Here is a 16,635-nt window from a genome sequence, read left to right as displayed (position 1 = left end):
CCTTCAGTATCCTGTTTCTTTCTAATCTGGGTAGTGTTTTAGGTTTGACTTGACAACACATGGGACTGTGTCTCCCAAGTGGGCGCTGGTCTGCAGTCATAGAAATGTGAAGTGTGACACCTCTGTGGCTGTGGGGGCTTCTCCTGCCCTTCCTGCTGGCGGAGAGCAGGACACGTGGCAGCTGGTGGCTTGGAGGCTGTCACGCTCAGAAAACCCTTCCTTTTCTTGCTTTGGCTGCACAGTCGACACTTCCTAGAGAAGATAAGAAACACAAGGAAAAGAAGCTACATAAGGACTTGGAAACGGATGCCCCAGAGTCCAAGGAGCAGAAGCCCAGGGACCCAGACCGGGATGCCAAGCGCAGGGAGAGGGTGGCAGACAGAGACCGCCATGGCTCCAGGGAGCATCCTCGTGGGGACAGAGACAAGGAGAAGCCACGGGAGAGGAGAAGGGACGCCCGGGACCTGGACAGAGAGAAGCTGAGGGACAAGGCCCGAGAGCATGACACAGAGAAGCACCAGAGCCGAGGCAAAGACCGGGAGCGGGGCCGGGAGCGTGAGGGAGAGCACCGGGTGCGGAGGGAGGAGCCCAAGCCGGCGGCCAGGCACCACTGGCCTGAGCACAGGATGCGGTCAGGTGCGTGTCTGGGCTGTGGCCGTCCCGGGGCCAGGCATGTGGGCGAGCCCCTCTGCGGGGCTCACTCCCCACGTCGGCCTCGCCCTGGCTTTGCGTTCGGTTGTGCCCCTGCTGAACTGTGTGCTTTGCAAGATGGTTGCCTTTTGGGTATTTTAGAACTCATTTCAGTGAATGAAAGGAGTAACGATTTTCTCCTGTGCTAGAGCTTTACTATTGAAACATTCCCGATTAATTATCTTCGTAAATCTCAATCCACATTCTAGATAAACAAACATTATGCTCTTTGGTAAAGGAGTTTCTCAGAAGTATCAGTTTTATTTTAAGCAATATTTACCAGTTTGTCCGAATGTTTAATTTTGTCCTTATCGTTGAAAATGTTGATTCTCTTCATTTTAAGCCTAATGACTTTTGTCTTGGCAGATTCAAAAGTGAAAGTCTAGTTTTTCACTATTGGAGGGAGCTGTGTGTGTTGTCACCGGGTGTGTGGGGCTCTGCCCGTCTCTCTGGCCTCTCACGGGTGGGGGGGCAGTGACCGGCTGTAGGTGGCGTCCTCCTCCACTCGTCCAGAGGTCGCATTGACTCTCTTGCAGCTGAGCACTGGCGGGAATGTCCGCCCAGCGGGTGTTTTTCTGGACGCTGTGCTGCCCCAGCACCTCTGTTGGCGACACAGGGCTGGAAGGTGCGTGCGTTGGGCCGGTGCCTCTGAGTTCCAGCAGCGAGGCTGCACCTGCCAGGCTGCCTCCTTAGCAGGTGCCACTGTTGTCTCCTTTATTCCATTTTTGTATGTGATTTTTTAATTTTTAATTTATCTTTATTGTTGAAAGTGTTACAGATGTCCCCCTTCCTTCCCCATTGACCGCTTGTAGCCCCCCCACCCCTCCTCCGGCCTTCCCCGCACTATGTCTGTGTCCAGGGGGTATGCACATGTGCATACAAGGTCTTTGGTTAATCTCTTCCTAGCCACCCACCCACCCCTGTTGCCTCTCCGAGATTCATTTTTAGTTTAGATTCCAGGACTTTCCATTCTTGAGATTGTAGAATGTGGTCTAATAGAAGAATATGTTTTCACGTGTTAATACATAATTTTGTAATGCAGTATTTACAAAGACTGCAGCAAGATGTCTGAAGTTTGGGAATGTTCAAAGTATGTTTTCTTGCCCTCTCCAGTTTGGCTCAGTGGATAGAGCGTCGGCCTGTGGATTGAAGGGTTCTGGGTTTGATTCCAGTCAAGGGCACGTACCTCGGTTGCAGGCTCAATCCCTGGCCCTGGTTGGGACGCATGCGGGAGGCAACCGATCGACATTGATGTTCCTCTCTCTGTCTCTCCCTCTCGATTCCACTCTCTCTAAAAAAATCAATGGAAAAATGTCCTCTGGTGAAGATTAACAACAAAAAACAAACAATAAAAGTATGTTTTCTTTTTATAGTAAGTAAAGTAAGAACTGACGAGAATGAGAGGAGAGATGAGAACTCTGAAAGAGGAGATGAAGAGAGAGAAAGAAGATACCGAGAAAGGAAGGTATGCATACCAGGCCCCAACCACTGCAAAGCAATGACATGTTAGTGTTAGAGGCATTGGGGAAATTTTGTAACATAGACTTTGAGGCTTGGGAAGACACCCAGGGGGTAAGTTCTGCATTAAGTCATAATTATGTCCTTATAATCATTTCTGGAAGCGAACTTGCTGGATCGGGGTAAATGTAGACGCCCCCATTTGCCTTACATAAAGGCTTTAGTTACTTATGTCCTCAGGGTCCTGTCCCTGTGTCCTCAGCAGATGTGTCCCAGGCAGTGTCCTGACTCAGGAGGACGGGCGCGTGGCATTTGTACTCCTGTGGCAGGTGTGTCCTGCAAGCTGATGTCTGATACCTGTGGCAAACCCACCTGCTGCATTTGTTCCCTTTCTAGTGGAGTCCTTTTTTTTAAAAAAAAAAAAAAAATGCTTTATTTTTGAAAGAATTACATATGTCCTCTTTTCCCCCCATAGATCCCCTCCAGCCCATCCCAGGCCCTCACCGCCCCATTGTCTGTGTCCATGGGCCATGCATATATGCATACAATGTCCTTGGTTGATTACCTCCCACCCACCCACCCTCCCCGACTTTCCCTCAAAGACTCTGCACTCTGTTCCAGGCTTCCATGTCTCTGGGTCCACTCCATTCATCAGTTTATTTTGTTACTTAGATTCCACATAAGAGTGAGATCATGTGACACTTGTCTTTCTCTGACTGACTTACTTCACTTAGCATGATACTCTCCAGATCCCTCCATGCTGTCTCACAGGGTAAGAGATTCTTCTATTTTACTGCTGCATAGTATTCCATGTGTAAATGTACTACAGCTTTTTATCCACTCATCTACTGATGGGCACTTGGGCTGTTTCCAGATCTTAGCTATTGTAAATTATGCTGCTACTAGAGGCCCATTGCACAAAATTTGTGCATGGAGCAGGGGTCCCTCAGCCTGGCCTGCACCCTCTCCAATCCGGGCACCCTAGGGGGATGTCTGACTGCCGGTTTAGACCGCTGGCTCCTAACCACTCACCTGCCTGCCTGCCTATCTGATCACCCCCTAACCCCTCTGCCTGCCTGCCTAATCGCCCCTAACCGCCCTCTCCTATGGCCCGATCGCCCCTAACCACCCTCCCCTGCCGGCCTGATCACACCTGATTGCCCTCCCCTGCTGACCTGATCGCCCCTAACTGCTCCCCTGCTGGCCTGATCGCCCCTAACTGCTCCCCTGCTGGCCTGATCGCCCCTAACTGCCTCTGCCTTGGACCCCGCCACCATGGCTTTGTCCGGAAGGAGGACTGACAACCAGAAGATGTCTGGTCAACCTGGTCTAATTAGTATGTTACCCTTTCATTAGTATAAATGAACATAGGGGTGCATATATTCTTTCTGATTGGTGTTTCGGGTTTCTTATGATATATTCCTGGAAGTGGAATCACTGGGTCAAATGGAAGTTCCATCTTTAATTTTTTGAGGGAACTCCATACTGTTTTCCATAATGGCTTCAGCAGTCTGCATTCCCACCAGCAGTGTACTAGGGTTCCCTTCTCACCACATCCTCGCCAGCACTTGTCCCTTGTTGATTTGTTGATGGTAGCCATTCTGACAGGTGTGAGGTGATATCTCATTGTGGTTTTAATTTGCATCTCTCTGCTGATCAGTGACTGAGCATTTTTCATATGTCTCTTGGCCTTCTGTGTGTCCTCTTTGGAGAAGTGTCTATTAGGTCCTTTGCCCATTTTTTCATTGGGTTGTTTGTCTTCCTTCTGTTAAGTTGTATGACTTTCTTATATATTTTTGATATTAACCCTTTATCAGATGTATCATTGCCAAATGTGTTCTCCCATACAGTGGGCTCCTTTTTTGTTTTGTTGGTGGTTTCTTTTGCTGTTCAGAAGCTTTATATTTTGATGTAGTCCCATTTGTTTATTTTATCCTTAGTTTCCTTTGCCCTAGGAGCTATACCGTAAACATATTGCTATGAGAGATGTCTGAGATTTTGTTGCCTATTATTTCTTCTAGGGTTTTTATGGCTTCATGACTTACATTTAAGTCTTTTATTAATTTTGAGCTTATTCTTATGTATGGTGTAAGATGGTGTCTAGTTTCATTTTTTTGCCAGTATCTGTCCAATTTTCCCAGCACCATTTATTGAAGAGACTGCCTTGACTCCATTGTATGCTCTTGCCTCCTTAGTCAAATATTAATTGAGCATATTGGCTTGGGTCAATTTCTGGGGTCTCTCTTCTATTCCAACCTATATAATAAAAGTATAGTATGCAAATTATCCCCCTGACCAGAAGTTTTTCTGGGAGTATGATGACCAGGGGGCGGGGCCGGCCAGGGGAAGAGAGGTTGTACCCGATGGTAGCTGGCAGCTGCTAGACCCTACCAGTGCACAAATTTCATGCACTGGGCCTCTATTTGATCTATATGCCTGTTCTTGTGCCAGTACCAGGCTGTTATGATTAAGGTGGCTTTGTAGTTTAACTTGAAATTTGGTATTGTGATTCCTCCAACTTTGTCCTTCTTTCTCAAAATTGCTACAACTATTTGGGATCTGTTTTGGCTCCATATAAATTTTTGGAGTATTTGTTCTAAATCTGTGAAATATGCTGTTGGTATTTTAATGGGGATGGCATTAAATCTGTGGATTGCCTTGGGTAGTATGGACATCTTAATGATGTTGATTCTACCAATCCATGAACACAGTATATTCTTCCACTTGTTTATATCTTTTTCTTTCTCTTTTTTCAACCTCTTGAAAAAAGATCTGTTTTCTGAATACAGATCTTTTGCCTCTTTGGTTAAGTTTATTCCTACGTATTTAATTTTTTTTGTTGCAATGGTAAATGGGGTTGCTTATTTACTTTCTATTTCTGAGAATTCATATCTCCTATCTATAAAAGGCTAATATGCAAAGTGTTCCCTCAGGAGTTTGACTGGGAGACCGGGAGTTCAATCACTTGCTTGACGTATGCTGACCATGGGTGGGGCGTGGAATGAAGGAAGGCCCAGCCAGCAGCTAGAAGGCCCCAATTGGCCCTGATCGCCTGCCAGGCCTAGGGATCCTATCTGTGCACAAATTTCATGCACTGGGCCTCTAGTTGGTATATAAAAATGCCATCAATTTTTGGGTGTTGATTTTGTATCCTGCTACATTGCCAAATTCATGTATTAAATTTAGTAGTTTTTTGGTGGAGTCTTTAGGTTTTTCTATGTATTCATGTCATTTGTGAATAATGACAGTTTCACTTTCTCCTTTCCCATTTGGATGCCTTTTATTTCTTATCTCATCACTGTGGCTAGGACTTCCATACTATGTTGAATAAGAGTGGACATCCCTTTCCTATTCCTGTTCTTAGGGGAAATGGTTTTAGTTTTTGCCCACTGAGTATGATGTTGGCTGTAGTATTATCATATATGGCCTTTATCATGTTGAGATATGCTCCCTCTATTCCGACTTGCTGAGAGTTCTTATAAAAAATGGGTGTTGGATTTTGTCAGATGCTTTTTCTGCATCTATTAATGTGATCATGTGATTTTTGCCTTTCAATTTCTTTATGTGAGGTATCCCGTTTATTGATTTGTGACTGTTGTACCAGCCTTGCATCCCTGGATTAAATCCCACTTGGTCATGGTCTTTTTAATGTATGGCTGGATCCAATTTGCTAATATTTTGTTGAGGATTTTAGCATCTATGTTCATCAAGAATATTGGCCTGTAATTCTCTTTCTTTGTAGTATCTTTATCTGGTTTTGGAATTAGGATAATGCTGGCCTCATAAAAAGAGTTTGGAAGTGTTCCTTCTTCTTGGATTTTTTGGAAGAGTGAGGAGTATAGTGTTAGTTCTTCTTTGAATGTTTGGTAAAACTCCCCTGTGAAGCTGTCTGGACCTGGGCTTTTATTTGCTGGGAGTTTTTTGATTACTGCTTCTATTTCATCAGTTGTTATTGGACCAATCAGGTATTCTGATTCTTCCTGATTCAGTTTTGGGAGATTGTATTTTTCTAATACTTTGTCCATTTTATCTACATTGTCCAGCTCGTTGGCATATAGCTGTTCATAGTATTTTCTTACAATCCTTTGTATTTCTGTGGTGTCAGTGGTTACTTCTCTGCTTCCGTTTCTGATTTTATTTATTTGGGTCCTCTCTCTCTGTTTCTAGATGAGTTTGACTAACAGTTCATCAATTTTGTTTATCTTTTCAAAGAACCAGTTCTTGGTTTCATTGATTTTTTTATTTGTGTTTTTTTTTTACTCTTCATATTATTTATTTCTGCTCTAATCTTTATTATTTCCTTCCTTCTACTTACTCTGGGCTTTTCTTATTGTCCTCTTTCTAGTTCTTTAAGATGTAGGGCTAAATAGTTCATTGTTGATTTTTCGTGTTTTTTAAGGTAGGCCTGTAGTGCTATGAACTTCCCTCTCAGGACTGCTTTCACTGTGTCCCAGAGATTTTGGGTTGTTGTGTGCTCATTTTCATTGGTTTCTAGGAAGTTTTTTATTTCTTTTTTGATCTTGTTGGTAACCCATTCATCCTAATAAAAGACAAGTAGGGTAATTAACCATACCTCCGATACGCTTCCCATTGGCTAATCAGGATGATATGCAAGTTAACTGCCAACCAAGATGGCGGCTAATTTGCATACTGCAGGCAGGGCGGGACAGTGCCATCCTGCCTGCCCCGTTGCCATCCGGGCCTGCTATCTGCAACCCAGGCGGCAGGTGGCCCGTATGGGACCTGACCCAGGACTGGCGGGCGAGACCACAGCAATCCGCCACAGGCCATGCCTACAAATGGCCCTCCCGCAGGGATCCGAGGCTGGCAGGTGCTAATGCACCCATCCACCACCAGCCACGCCCACAAACGGCCCTCCTGTGGGGATCCAAGGCTGGCGGGTGCTAATGCACCGATCTGCCACCGACCACGCCCTCCCGTGGGGATCCCGGGCTGGTGGGTGCTAAGCACAGATTTGCCACCGGCCACGCCCACGAACGGCCCTCCCGCAGGGATCCGAGGCTGGCAGGTGCTAATGCACCGATCTGCCAACACGCACACCCGGGCCGCCTTTGCCCTGCATGAACTATGCAGCCGGGAGAGGGGAGTTGGGCCGCTGAGAGCAGGGCGGGAACTTCCCGGGGTTTGCGTCAGGCAGCCCAGAGTGGAGTGTGAACTATCCCAACTGGTAGCTGCTTGCTCATTCACTTACTTGCTCATTCACTTACTCGCTCATTCATTCACTCACTCACTCACTCACTCACTCACTCATTATTCACTCACTCAGCAAACCCTCTCAGGTCCCTGGCACCAGGCCAGGCACTGAAGTTGAAGCAGGATAAAACAGAGCTATATCCTCAAGATGTTAGTAATTCAGTATGCAGCCAGGAGAGGGGCGCCAGGCCGCTGGGAGCAGGGCGGGAACTTTCCCGGGGTGGGCTTCAGGCAGCGGGGGGGGGGGGGGGGGGACTTCTGCCATGTTGTTATGGCAACGCGGCAGAAGTTCCCGCCCCTTAGCTGCTTGCTCATTCACTTACTCGCTCATTTATTCACTCATTCACTCATTCATTATTCACTCACTCAGCAAACCCTCTCAGGTCCCTGGCACCAGGCCAGGCACTGAAGGTGAAGCAGGATAAGACAGAGCTATGTCCTCAAGATGTTAGTAATTCAGTAGGGCAAAGCAGGCACATGAACGAGGCAGTTGTATGCACAGATGCAGTGTACTGGGTTCGGTGAGGGCTGTAACTAACACCTGTCAGGGCCAGCCTGACAGGGTTGAGCTGGGCTGAGGCAGGGAGGTGGGAAATGAGAAAAAGAAAGAAAGACAGGAAAGCGGGGTCGGGAGGACTCCAGTTCTTGAGGAACTGAAGCAAGTTTATTAGCTATACAATCCTATTTATACACAACACACTGAATAGGAGGTCTGTCAAGAGGAATGTATTCTTTGTTCCTCTTAATCTCTAAGGGAGGGACAGAACAGAAAGACAAGTTCTCAGTACAGCATATCTCAGTAAATAGTTACAGACTCTCTGGTAAGCCGTGAAAGGCTATTCTCATTCTGCAAAGGTTGCTCTTATTCTACTGATAATCGCCATCCAAACAAGTCTGGGAAAACTGTGTGGGTAAGGGTCCCAGCCTTGCTAGCCCCTTCAGGTGCAAGGACCTTGCCAGCTTACATCTCACCCCCAACAAACACCGACTTTGTTCTCTGGATAAAATGGGGCCTCAGGAGCCAGGCCGCCCCAAGCCTGTAGGCCTGTGCCTAGTCCAGGAGTGGCCGGGGTCCCAGAACAGGACACAGGGTGCAGGTCGGGCTGAGGGGTCTGGCCCCACCCCTCACCCTCAACCCCGAGTGCACAAATTTTTGTGCACCGGGCTACTAGTTGTTTAATAACATGCTATTTAGCCTCCATCTGTTTGAATGTTTTTGGGTGTTTTTACTGTAGGTGATTTCTGATTTCATTTCACTGTGATCTGAGAAGATGCTTGATATGACTTCAGTCTTCTTGAACTTGTAGAGACTTGTTTCGTGCTCCAGCTTGTGGTCTATCTTTGGTAATGATCCATGTGCACTTGAGAAGAATGTATATCCTCCAGCTTTGGGGTGAAATATTCTATAAATGTCATTTAAATACATCTAATCCAGTGTGTCCTTTAGAGTCACTGTTTCATTGATAATTTTTTTTTTTTTGTCTGGAAGATCTATCCAGTGAAGTCAGTGGGGTGTTAAAGTCCTCTACTATGACTGTATTGTTGTTAGAAGTTTTTTATATATTTAGATGATCCTATATTGGGTGCATATATGTTTATCAGGTTTATGTTCTCTTGTTGGATCAATCCCTTTAGTATTATGTAGTGACCTTTGTTGTCTCTTGTGATACCCTTCATTTTGAAGTCTATTTTGTCTGCTCTGAGTATTGCTACTTTAGCTTTTTTTTCTTTTTCATGTTCCTGGAAAACTTTTTTCCAGTCCTCACTCTCATCCTGTGTGTGTCTTTTGTTCTGAGGTGGGTCTCTTGTAGACAGTATATAGTTGAATCATGTTTTTGTATCCATTCAGCTACCCTATACCTTTTGATTGGAGCATTTAATCCATTTACATTTAGGGTTATTATTAACACATTGTTTGCGGGTGGTTTTCACCGCGCGCTAACAGGTGGCGCGGGCCATTTTTGGTAATTTTTTTGTGCAAATGGCAACGTTCAGTAAAATTACGATAACTTTACGTATTTATACATTACCCGCATTCTACCGCTAGTCTATAAAAAACGTATTAATACGTGTCCCGCGCTCTACTACACTGATAGAATGTATAAATACATAAAACGTATAAATACGTTTCCCGCATACAATGTGTTAATAGGTACTTATTTATTGCCATTTTAATTCTGTATGACTAGGTTTCTCTCTCTGTTTCTTCTTCTCACTACAGCAGTCCCTTTAGCATTTTTTGTAATGCTGGCTTGTTGATGATGTACTCTGTTAACCTTTTTTCAAATTTTTTTTGTCTGGGGTGCTCTTTATTTGACTGTCTATTTTGAATGATAGCCTTGCTAGATATAATAATCTTGGTTTCAGATCCCTGCTTTCCATTACCTTGAGTACTTCATGCCATTCCCTTCTGGCCTGTAGAGTTTCTGATGAGAAATCAGGTGTCAGTCTTATGGGAACTCCTTTGTAGGTAACATTTTGCTTTTCTCTTGCTGCCTTTAAGATTCTCTCTTTGTTTTTAATTTTTGGCATTTTAATTATGAAGTGTCTGGTCATGGGCTTGTTTGGGTTCTTCTTGCTTGGGGTTCTCTGTGCCCCCTGAACTTGTGTGACTTTTTCCTTTACCAGGTTAGGGAAGTTTTCTTCCATTATTTCTTCAAACATGTTCTATATCTCTTTCTTTCTGCCTCTTCTGGCACACCTGCTATTTGAATATTGCTATGTTTCATGTTGTCCCATTGCTCCCTTAAGCTGTTCTCCTGTTTTTAAATTCTTTTTTTTCTTTTTGGTTCTCTGATAGATTTTTTCAACCCTGTCTTCTAATTCAGTGATTCAATCCTCAGCTTCCCCTAATCTGCTGTGTATTCCTTCCAATGTCTTCTTTATTTGTGCTGTGTCATTCTTTATTTCTGTTTTCATGGTTACTATATCTTATCTCATACTACCGAGCATCTTTATCATCATTACTCTGAACTCTATATCAGATAAATTTTTTATATCCATTTCATTTATCTCTTCTTCTAGAGCAGTGGTTCTCAACCTGTGGGTTGTGACCCCTTTGGCGGTGGAACGACCCTTTCACAGGGGTCGCCTAAGACAGTGGTCGGCAAACTGTGGCTCGCGAGCCACATGCGGCTCTTTGGCCCTTGAGTGTGGCTCATCCACAAAATACCGACTTCTGCGCATGGGCCACGAAGTTTCAATCTCACTGTACATGTGCGCCCGCACATGGTATTTTGTGGAAGAGCCACACTCAAAGGGCCAAAGAGCCGCATGTGGCTCGCGAGCCACAGTTTGCCGACCACTGCCCTAAGACCATCCTGCATATCAGGTATTTACATTACGATTCATAATAGAAGCAACATTACAGTTATGAAGTAGCAATGAAAATAATTTTATGGTTGGGTCACAACATGAAGAGCTGTATTTAAAGGGCCAGAAGGTTGAGAACCACTGTTCTAGAGAATTATCTTGTTCTTTCATTTAAGGGTTGTTTCTTTGTCTCCTCATTTTGGCTGCCTGTGGCTATGTATTAGGTAGATCTGCTTCTCCTCTCAATCTCTAGTGTAGGACAGTGTCAAACGCCATTTCTTACTAATTAGATCAGGCAAAGATTCAAAGCCTCTCGAGCAGTGGTTCTCAACCTTCCTAATGCCGTGACCCTTTAATACAGTTCCTCATGTTGTGGTGACCCCCAACCATAAAATTATTTTCGTTGCTACTTCATAACTGTAATTTTGCTACTGTTATGAATCCTAATGTAAATATCTGATATGCAGAATGTATTTTCATTGTTACAAATTGAACATAATTAAAGCATAGTGATTAATCACAAAAACAATATGTAATTATATATGTGTTTTCTGATGGTCTTAGGCGACCCCTGTGAAAGAGTCGTTCGACCCCCAAAGGGGTCACGACCCACAGGTTGAGAACCGCTGCTCTAGAGATTGCCTCTGTCTACAGATTGATAGGATTTTGTCTTGAATTGCGCTCAGGCAATTGTCTACAGGTGTGGTGAGAGTTTTGTTCAACAGGGTGGGGCAATTGCTTCTACCTGGAGGATAGTTGTTATTCTCAGTCTCTTCTCTGCTCTGTGGGGCAAGGTGTTTTCCAATAGGGTGGGTCAACTCTCTTCCCCCAGGCAAAGCCATCTGTATAGCAAATGTCTTCCTGAGAAAGATGACCTCCATAGCATGAGGGAATGACTCAGCATAGAAAACCGCGGTGTCTGCCTTCTGAGCTCTTTGCCCAGAGCCCCTGATCCTGGCTTCTAGCACAGCTCCAGTCCAGTCCGCCCTCCCTCTACCAGAGCACAAGGTGGGTGGCTACACAGGGAATTTTGTGTGTTGGCTCTTTAAGGGAATGCCTGAATTTCTAGCTCTCTTCCTGGCCGACAGCAGCCCGCTGCTTTTCACAGCCAGATGTTAGGTGGGTACCCTCTTAGTTCTGGTGCTCTCTGCTGGGGGCCCAGCTTGGGGATTAGACCCCAGAGTTCTCAGTGGCTCCCCCCACAGCTGAGATATCTCTCCGGGACTTCATCTGCTGTCTGTGGGAGCCCGTCCAGCCCTTTTACCAGTCTCTGCCCCCCCTCCAGTCTCTATGCCGTCTCCACTTTTCATCCTCAGGTATCAGGGTTCTCTCCTGTCTCTTCTGTTGCTTATTCAGGAAGCTTTTTGGATTTTAGTTGTAATTCCAGTTTAGTCTTGAGAGTGTGTCTGTGCAGCATCTACTTACTCCACCTCCACTTTAATCTCAAGTCCTTTTCATTTAAGGGCACTTTAAGGATTAACTCTGCTTTTCATTGTTGTCACTACTCTTTGTGTTTTTTGAATTTCATTTGTGGAATTTTCACACTTTAAGTTTAAAGTTATGAAGTGGTCGAAGTATAGTGCACCTTCCCCACACCAAGTGTTTTGTTTTGAGTCCTTATAATTGAATAGTCACCTGTGTTTTGTTTTGGGTCCTTATAATTATTTTAGCACTTGAATCTTTAATCCCATAGAATTTATTCATCAATCAGGCATCTGATTGATGAAACTGAGGAGTTTTGTCCAGGGCTTATCTGCATGTTTTCTTGGAAAGTGTGTCCCCTGGAGATGAGCAGGGTGGGGGCATGGGGACTGCCAGCGACCACCGGAGGAGAGAAGCATGGGGCATGGGGACGAGGGGGAGCCACACAGTCAACAGCCTGGACCTGGAGCAGGCGACCAGGGAGTGCTAATTGGTGCGAGCAGAGGTTTGTGGGGTCATGGTGCTCCCAGAGCTGGGAGTTTGAGCCCAAACACTACACACTGACAACATGTCCTGCGTACCAGCAACCACGGCCGGAGGTGGGCGTCATGTTACCACTGAGCAGCCACGTGGTCTGAGGTACAGTGATGGCGAAACCACGGCGCCTGGTCTTAAATGTCCCCGTGTGTGAGGCCCAGGGGTGTGAACTGCCTCAGAGACAGCCTGTGGGGCAGCCTATGGAGCGATTGTCACAGGAGAGCCTGCTCTTGGTGCAGCCTGGATGTGCTGGAGTTGGGGGGATGACAGATTGATGAGGGGCCCATAGAGAAGTCTGGATGTACAGGGATTTGAGTCTTGTCCCCACATCAGGAGGAGGGCGGTGGGCTGCAGGGCTGTGCCACCTGCAGGTGGGCAGCCAGGGAAGCAGCGGTTTTTCTCTGTGGAGCGTGTCGTCAGGGAGTGTGTGGAAGGTCCCTGCAGCAGGAGAGAGGGCTGCGGGAAGTGTGGTTTGGCCTTCCTCGCCTTTGTCAGAACATGCACGAAAGACAGTGTGTGCGTCTCCTGTGCTCATGCACCTTCCCCGTGTCCTTTCATAGTTGCAGTACGGTGACAGCAAGGACAACCCCCTTAATTACTGGCTTTATAAAGAGGAGGGCGAAAGAAGACACAGGAGGCACAAAGAGGCTGACCGAGGAAAGAAGCATCGTGATAAAAGCAGCACCAGGGAAAAGAGAGAGAAGTACTCAAAAGAAAAAAGCAACTCGCTCTCCAAAAATGAAGGGGAGAGAAGACACAAAGAGAAAGCACATAAAGAAGGCTTGCACTTTGATGACGAGAGGCACCGAGGTAGCATGGACAGAAAAGAGAGGTCATCGAAAGAGGAGCATAGGAAAAGAGAGCTCAAGGTGCGTGTCCTGGTGCTGCTTGCCCTGGGCACCCTGTAGCAGGAGCACAGCTGACTATAGCCCGGGCGGGACTGTGCTGAGTCACCACCGTGTAAGACATGGTTCATGTCTGTGTTGCATGGTCAGTACATAGAGATTCCTGACCTAGGAGGTAGGAAGCATTTTTGACGCATTCAGAAATCTGTCATAAAATTTTGAAATTTAACAGAGGAAGCTGATATTTTTTATTTGTTTATTTATTCCTCACCCGAGGTTATTTTTTCCATTGATTATTAGAAGGAGTGCAAGGAACAGGGGGAGGGGGAGAGGGAAAAGAGAGAAACATCGATGCGAGAAAGACAACGTTGATTGGTTTCCTCCCTGGGGCCAGGGATCGACCCTGCAATCAGATATATTCCCTTGACCGGGAATTCAACCAGAGATTGACCCTTTGGTGCGTGGGCCGACACTCTAACTACTGAACAACATCGGCCAGGGCCCCCTGTCAGCCTGCCTATCCTTGGCCATTTCTACAATCTAATGCATTTTATTTTAAACCATTTGTTAATGTAAGAGAAGATCATTAAAATTCTTTTTCTACAGGTGCATAGATCTGTGAAATAGCCACATTCCATATATTTGAAAGTTTAATTTTAAGCAGTGTAAGGAACTAGTCTTACTTTTCTAAAAAGAATATGAAATTGATAAGTATAACTTTCAATTACTTACTAAGCTACTACATAATCACCTTTTAATATAGCTACTTTTGTTCATCCCTCTTAATTACCTAACTGACTAAAAATACGTATGGCATAGCTGCTGCTGCTAAATTTTGAGTCCATACTTGTTTTACAGTTTATTAATTACAGTCCATTCATTTTGATGTGCTAATTAATGGTTATGAAATTTTTTTCTTTTACAGAATGTTGAACACAGAAACCAGGGTGGCAGTTCAAAGAGAGATGGGACAGGTGGCCAGTAAGGAATACGTGTTCTTTGGCTAATTATTATGCACTAGAGGCCCGGTGCATGAAATTCATGCAAGGCCGGGGGGGGGGGGTCCCCTCAGCCCAGCCTGCATCCTCTCCAATCCGGGACCCCTCGGGGGATCCCTGGGATTGGGCCTAAACCGGCAGTCAGATATCCCTCTCACAATCCGGAACCTCTGGCTCCTGACTGCTCACCTGCCTGCCTGCCTGATCGCCCATAACTACCCCCGCCCCCTGCCTGCCCGGTTGCCCCCAACTGCCCCCCTCTGTCGGCCTGGTCACCCCTAACTGCGCTCCCCGCCATTCTGGTTGCCCCTTATTGCTCCCCATGCCGGCCTGGTCGCCCCCAACTGTTGCCGCCAACTGCCCCCCCCACCACCGCCGCCGGTCTGGTTGTCCCCAACTGCCCCGCTCTGCCGGCCTGGTCTCCTCTAACTGCCCCCCCCTCCCCCCCCCGCTAGCCTGGTTGCCCCCAACTGCCTTCCCTGCCGGCCTGGTTGCCCCACGCAGCCTACTGTTCAGTCCAGCCGTGGGCAAACTACCGCCCGCGGGCTGGATCCGGCCCGTTCAGCTGTTCTGTCCGGCCCGCGGAGCCGAAAGAGCGGAGGGTTCTCTTGCTCTCCCCTCCGCTCCTTCACCAGCAGCGGTGTTATCATGTATTAGTTCACACAGTGGATGTATTAGATCCATGCTTTTGTTCCAGCCCTCCCGTCCAGTTTAAGAACCCATTGTGGCCCTCGAGTCAAAAAGTTTGCCCACCCCTGGTTCAGTCGTTTGGTCGTCCCTCACTAACCCCCCTGCTGGCCTGGTTGCCCCACGCAGCCTGCTGTTCGGTTGTTACTATTACTATGACAGTATCCCAGACAATTTGTATATTCCTCTATTATTAGTATAGATAACACGATGAATGCTGAATTTTTCTTATTGGGCCTAATTATAGCCAGGAAATGGCAATAAGTGATAGACATACTTTACTTACTCAGTCCTCCAAATCATGCCTGAAGTACACTAGGGACCTGGAGACTTGCTACAAATTATAGCTCTTATTCTGCCTTTTTGTATTTGCTCATCAAAGCTAGAGAATCAGAACTCACTTTGGGGGAGTAACTCATTTGGAAGATGGCCCTTCCATGGGGGGCCGTCCAGCCTGGAGGGAAGAATGTCTGCAGGAGGGCTCTTGGTCCTCATCCGATAAACATGTGAGAGGCCCCCCATCCCCAGCCCCAGGTCTTTGGTTGCAGTAATTAGAGCAAGGCTGTTGGCACCAGTCGGCAGGAGTGGCCGGTCTGCCTCTCTCTGGGATGTTGGGGGCCCTTCAGAGCCTTTTCTTCACAAAAATGATACCTATTTTGTGTGGGTTTTGTGAAGATTACAGATTAGAGTTTATGTATAACCTCATTTTGTATATAAGCTGTAGATTTTAGTTTGTTCTTTATGGCAGCCATATTTGACAATTCGTTTTCACAGATTAGGAAAATTCAGGCTAAATGCCTTGCCCAAATTTTTACAAGTTTGAGCAAAGCTAGCACTTAAACCCAGGTGTGCAAATTCTTGGCCTTTGTGCTGCCAGTCTGCTGGAACACACAGGGAAGCTGTGCTCAGCTGTGGGCCTCCTCGACCATATGCTACAGCAAATTGGGGTGAATGTAAGTTCCGAAAATTGAGAATTAATTTGAAAATTTGAAAGCCTTAATTTTAGGTCCCAACTAACATATAGCATATGATTAACAAATAGAATATTGTAAGGTAAATCTTTCTTTTGGAAATCCAACTATTATATTAAGCATAAAATAACATTTGGGATTGACTAATAAAATTATAGGAATTTTCTAGAACTTGTATAAGGTTGGAGATTCATACACAAGTTTGTTAAAACCCAGTTTCTTCTCTCCACTGAAGATATTTTGTGTTTTAGATTACTCCTGAAATAGTAAAAGTGCTAGGAACACTTTGGTGTTTGCAGTTCTGATAAAGCGCACTTTGAAAACTTGCCATTTACAGGAGTACTTCATCTTGTCAAATATTGAGAAGAGCCTTTGCTGGCATCTAAAACGATCTATTTTTTTTTAATTAATTTTGGTTTTGATCATATTTTCTTTCTAGGCATGCAGAGGATGTAGTGAGGAGCAGTGGGAAAGATAAAGACTCGAGAAGGAAGGTAAGAA

The 16,635-nt window shown here is 45.8% G+C and overlaps 1 protein-coding gene across 8 annotated transcripts in view; it reads left to right on the top strand.

Annotated features, from left to right (window-relative positions):
* The window catches only part of DYNC2I1 (dynein 2 intermediate chain 1), a 61,084-nt gene that overhangs the window by 2,890 nt on the left and 41,559 nt on the right, over positions 1-16,635 (top strand). For 6 of the 8 annotated variants that reach the window (XR_004975120.1, XR_004975121.1, XM_036355445.1 and 3 more), the window contains exons 3-7: positions 243-636; positions 2,064-2,155; positions 13,194-13,502; positions 14,404-14,459; positions 16,574-16,628. Coding sequence is in view for 6 of the 8 variants with exons in the window: in XM_036355445.1 (XP_036211338.1) it covers positions 243-636; positions 2,064-2,155; positions 13,194-13,502; positions 14,404-14,459; positions 16,574-16,628 (906 nt within the window). In the remaining 2 variants the exon portion in view is untranslated. Of the gene's footprint in view, positions 1-242; positions 637-2,063; positions 2,156-2,871; positions 2,921-13,193; positions 13,503-14,403; positions 14,460-16,573; positions 16,629-16,635 lie in introns of those variants that run through there. The other 2 variants (XM_036355449.1, XM_036355448.1) reach the window with 2 other exon arrangements.

The sequence above is a fragment of the Myotis myotis genome, unplaced genomic scaffold, assembly GCF_014108235.1.
Source record: "Myotis myotis isolate mMyoMyo1 unplaced genomic scaffold, mMyoMyo1.p scaffold_m19_p_22, whole genome shotgun sequence".
NCBI classification, from domain to species: domain Eukaryota; kingdom Metazoa; phylum Chordata; class Mammalia; order Chiroptera; family Vespertilionidae; genus Myotis; species Myotis myotis.
This window is presented reverse-complemented; position numbering and strand designations above follow the sequence as displayed.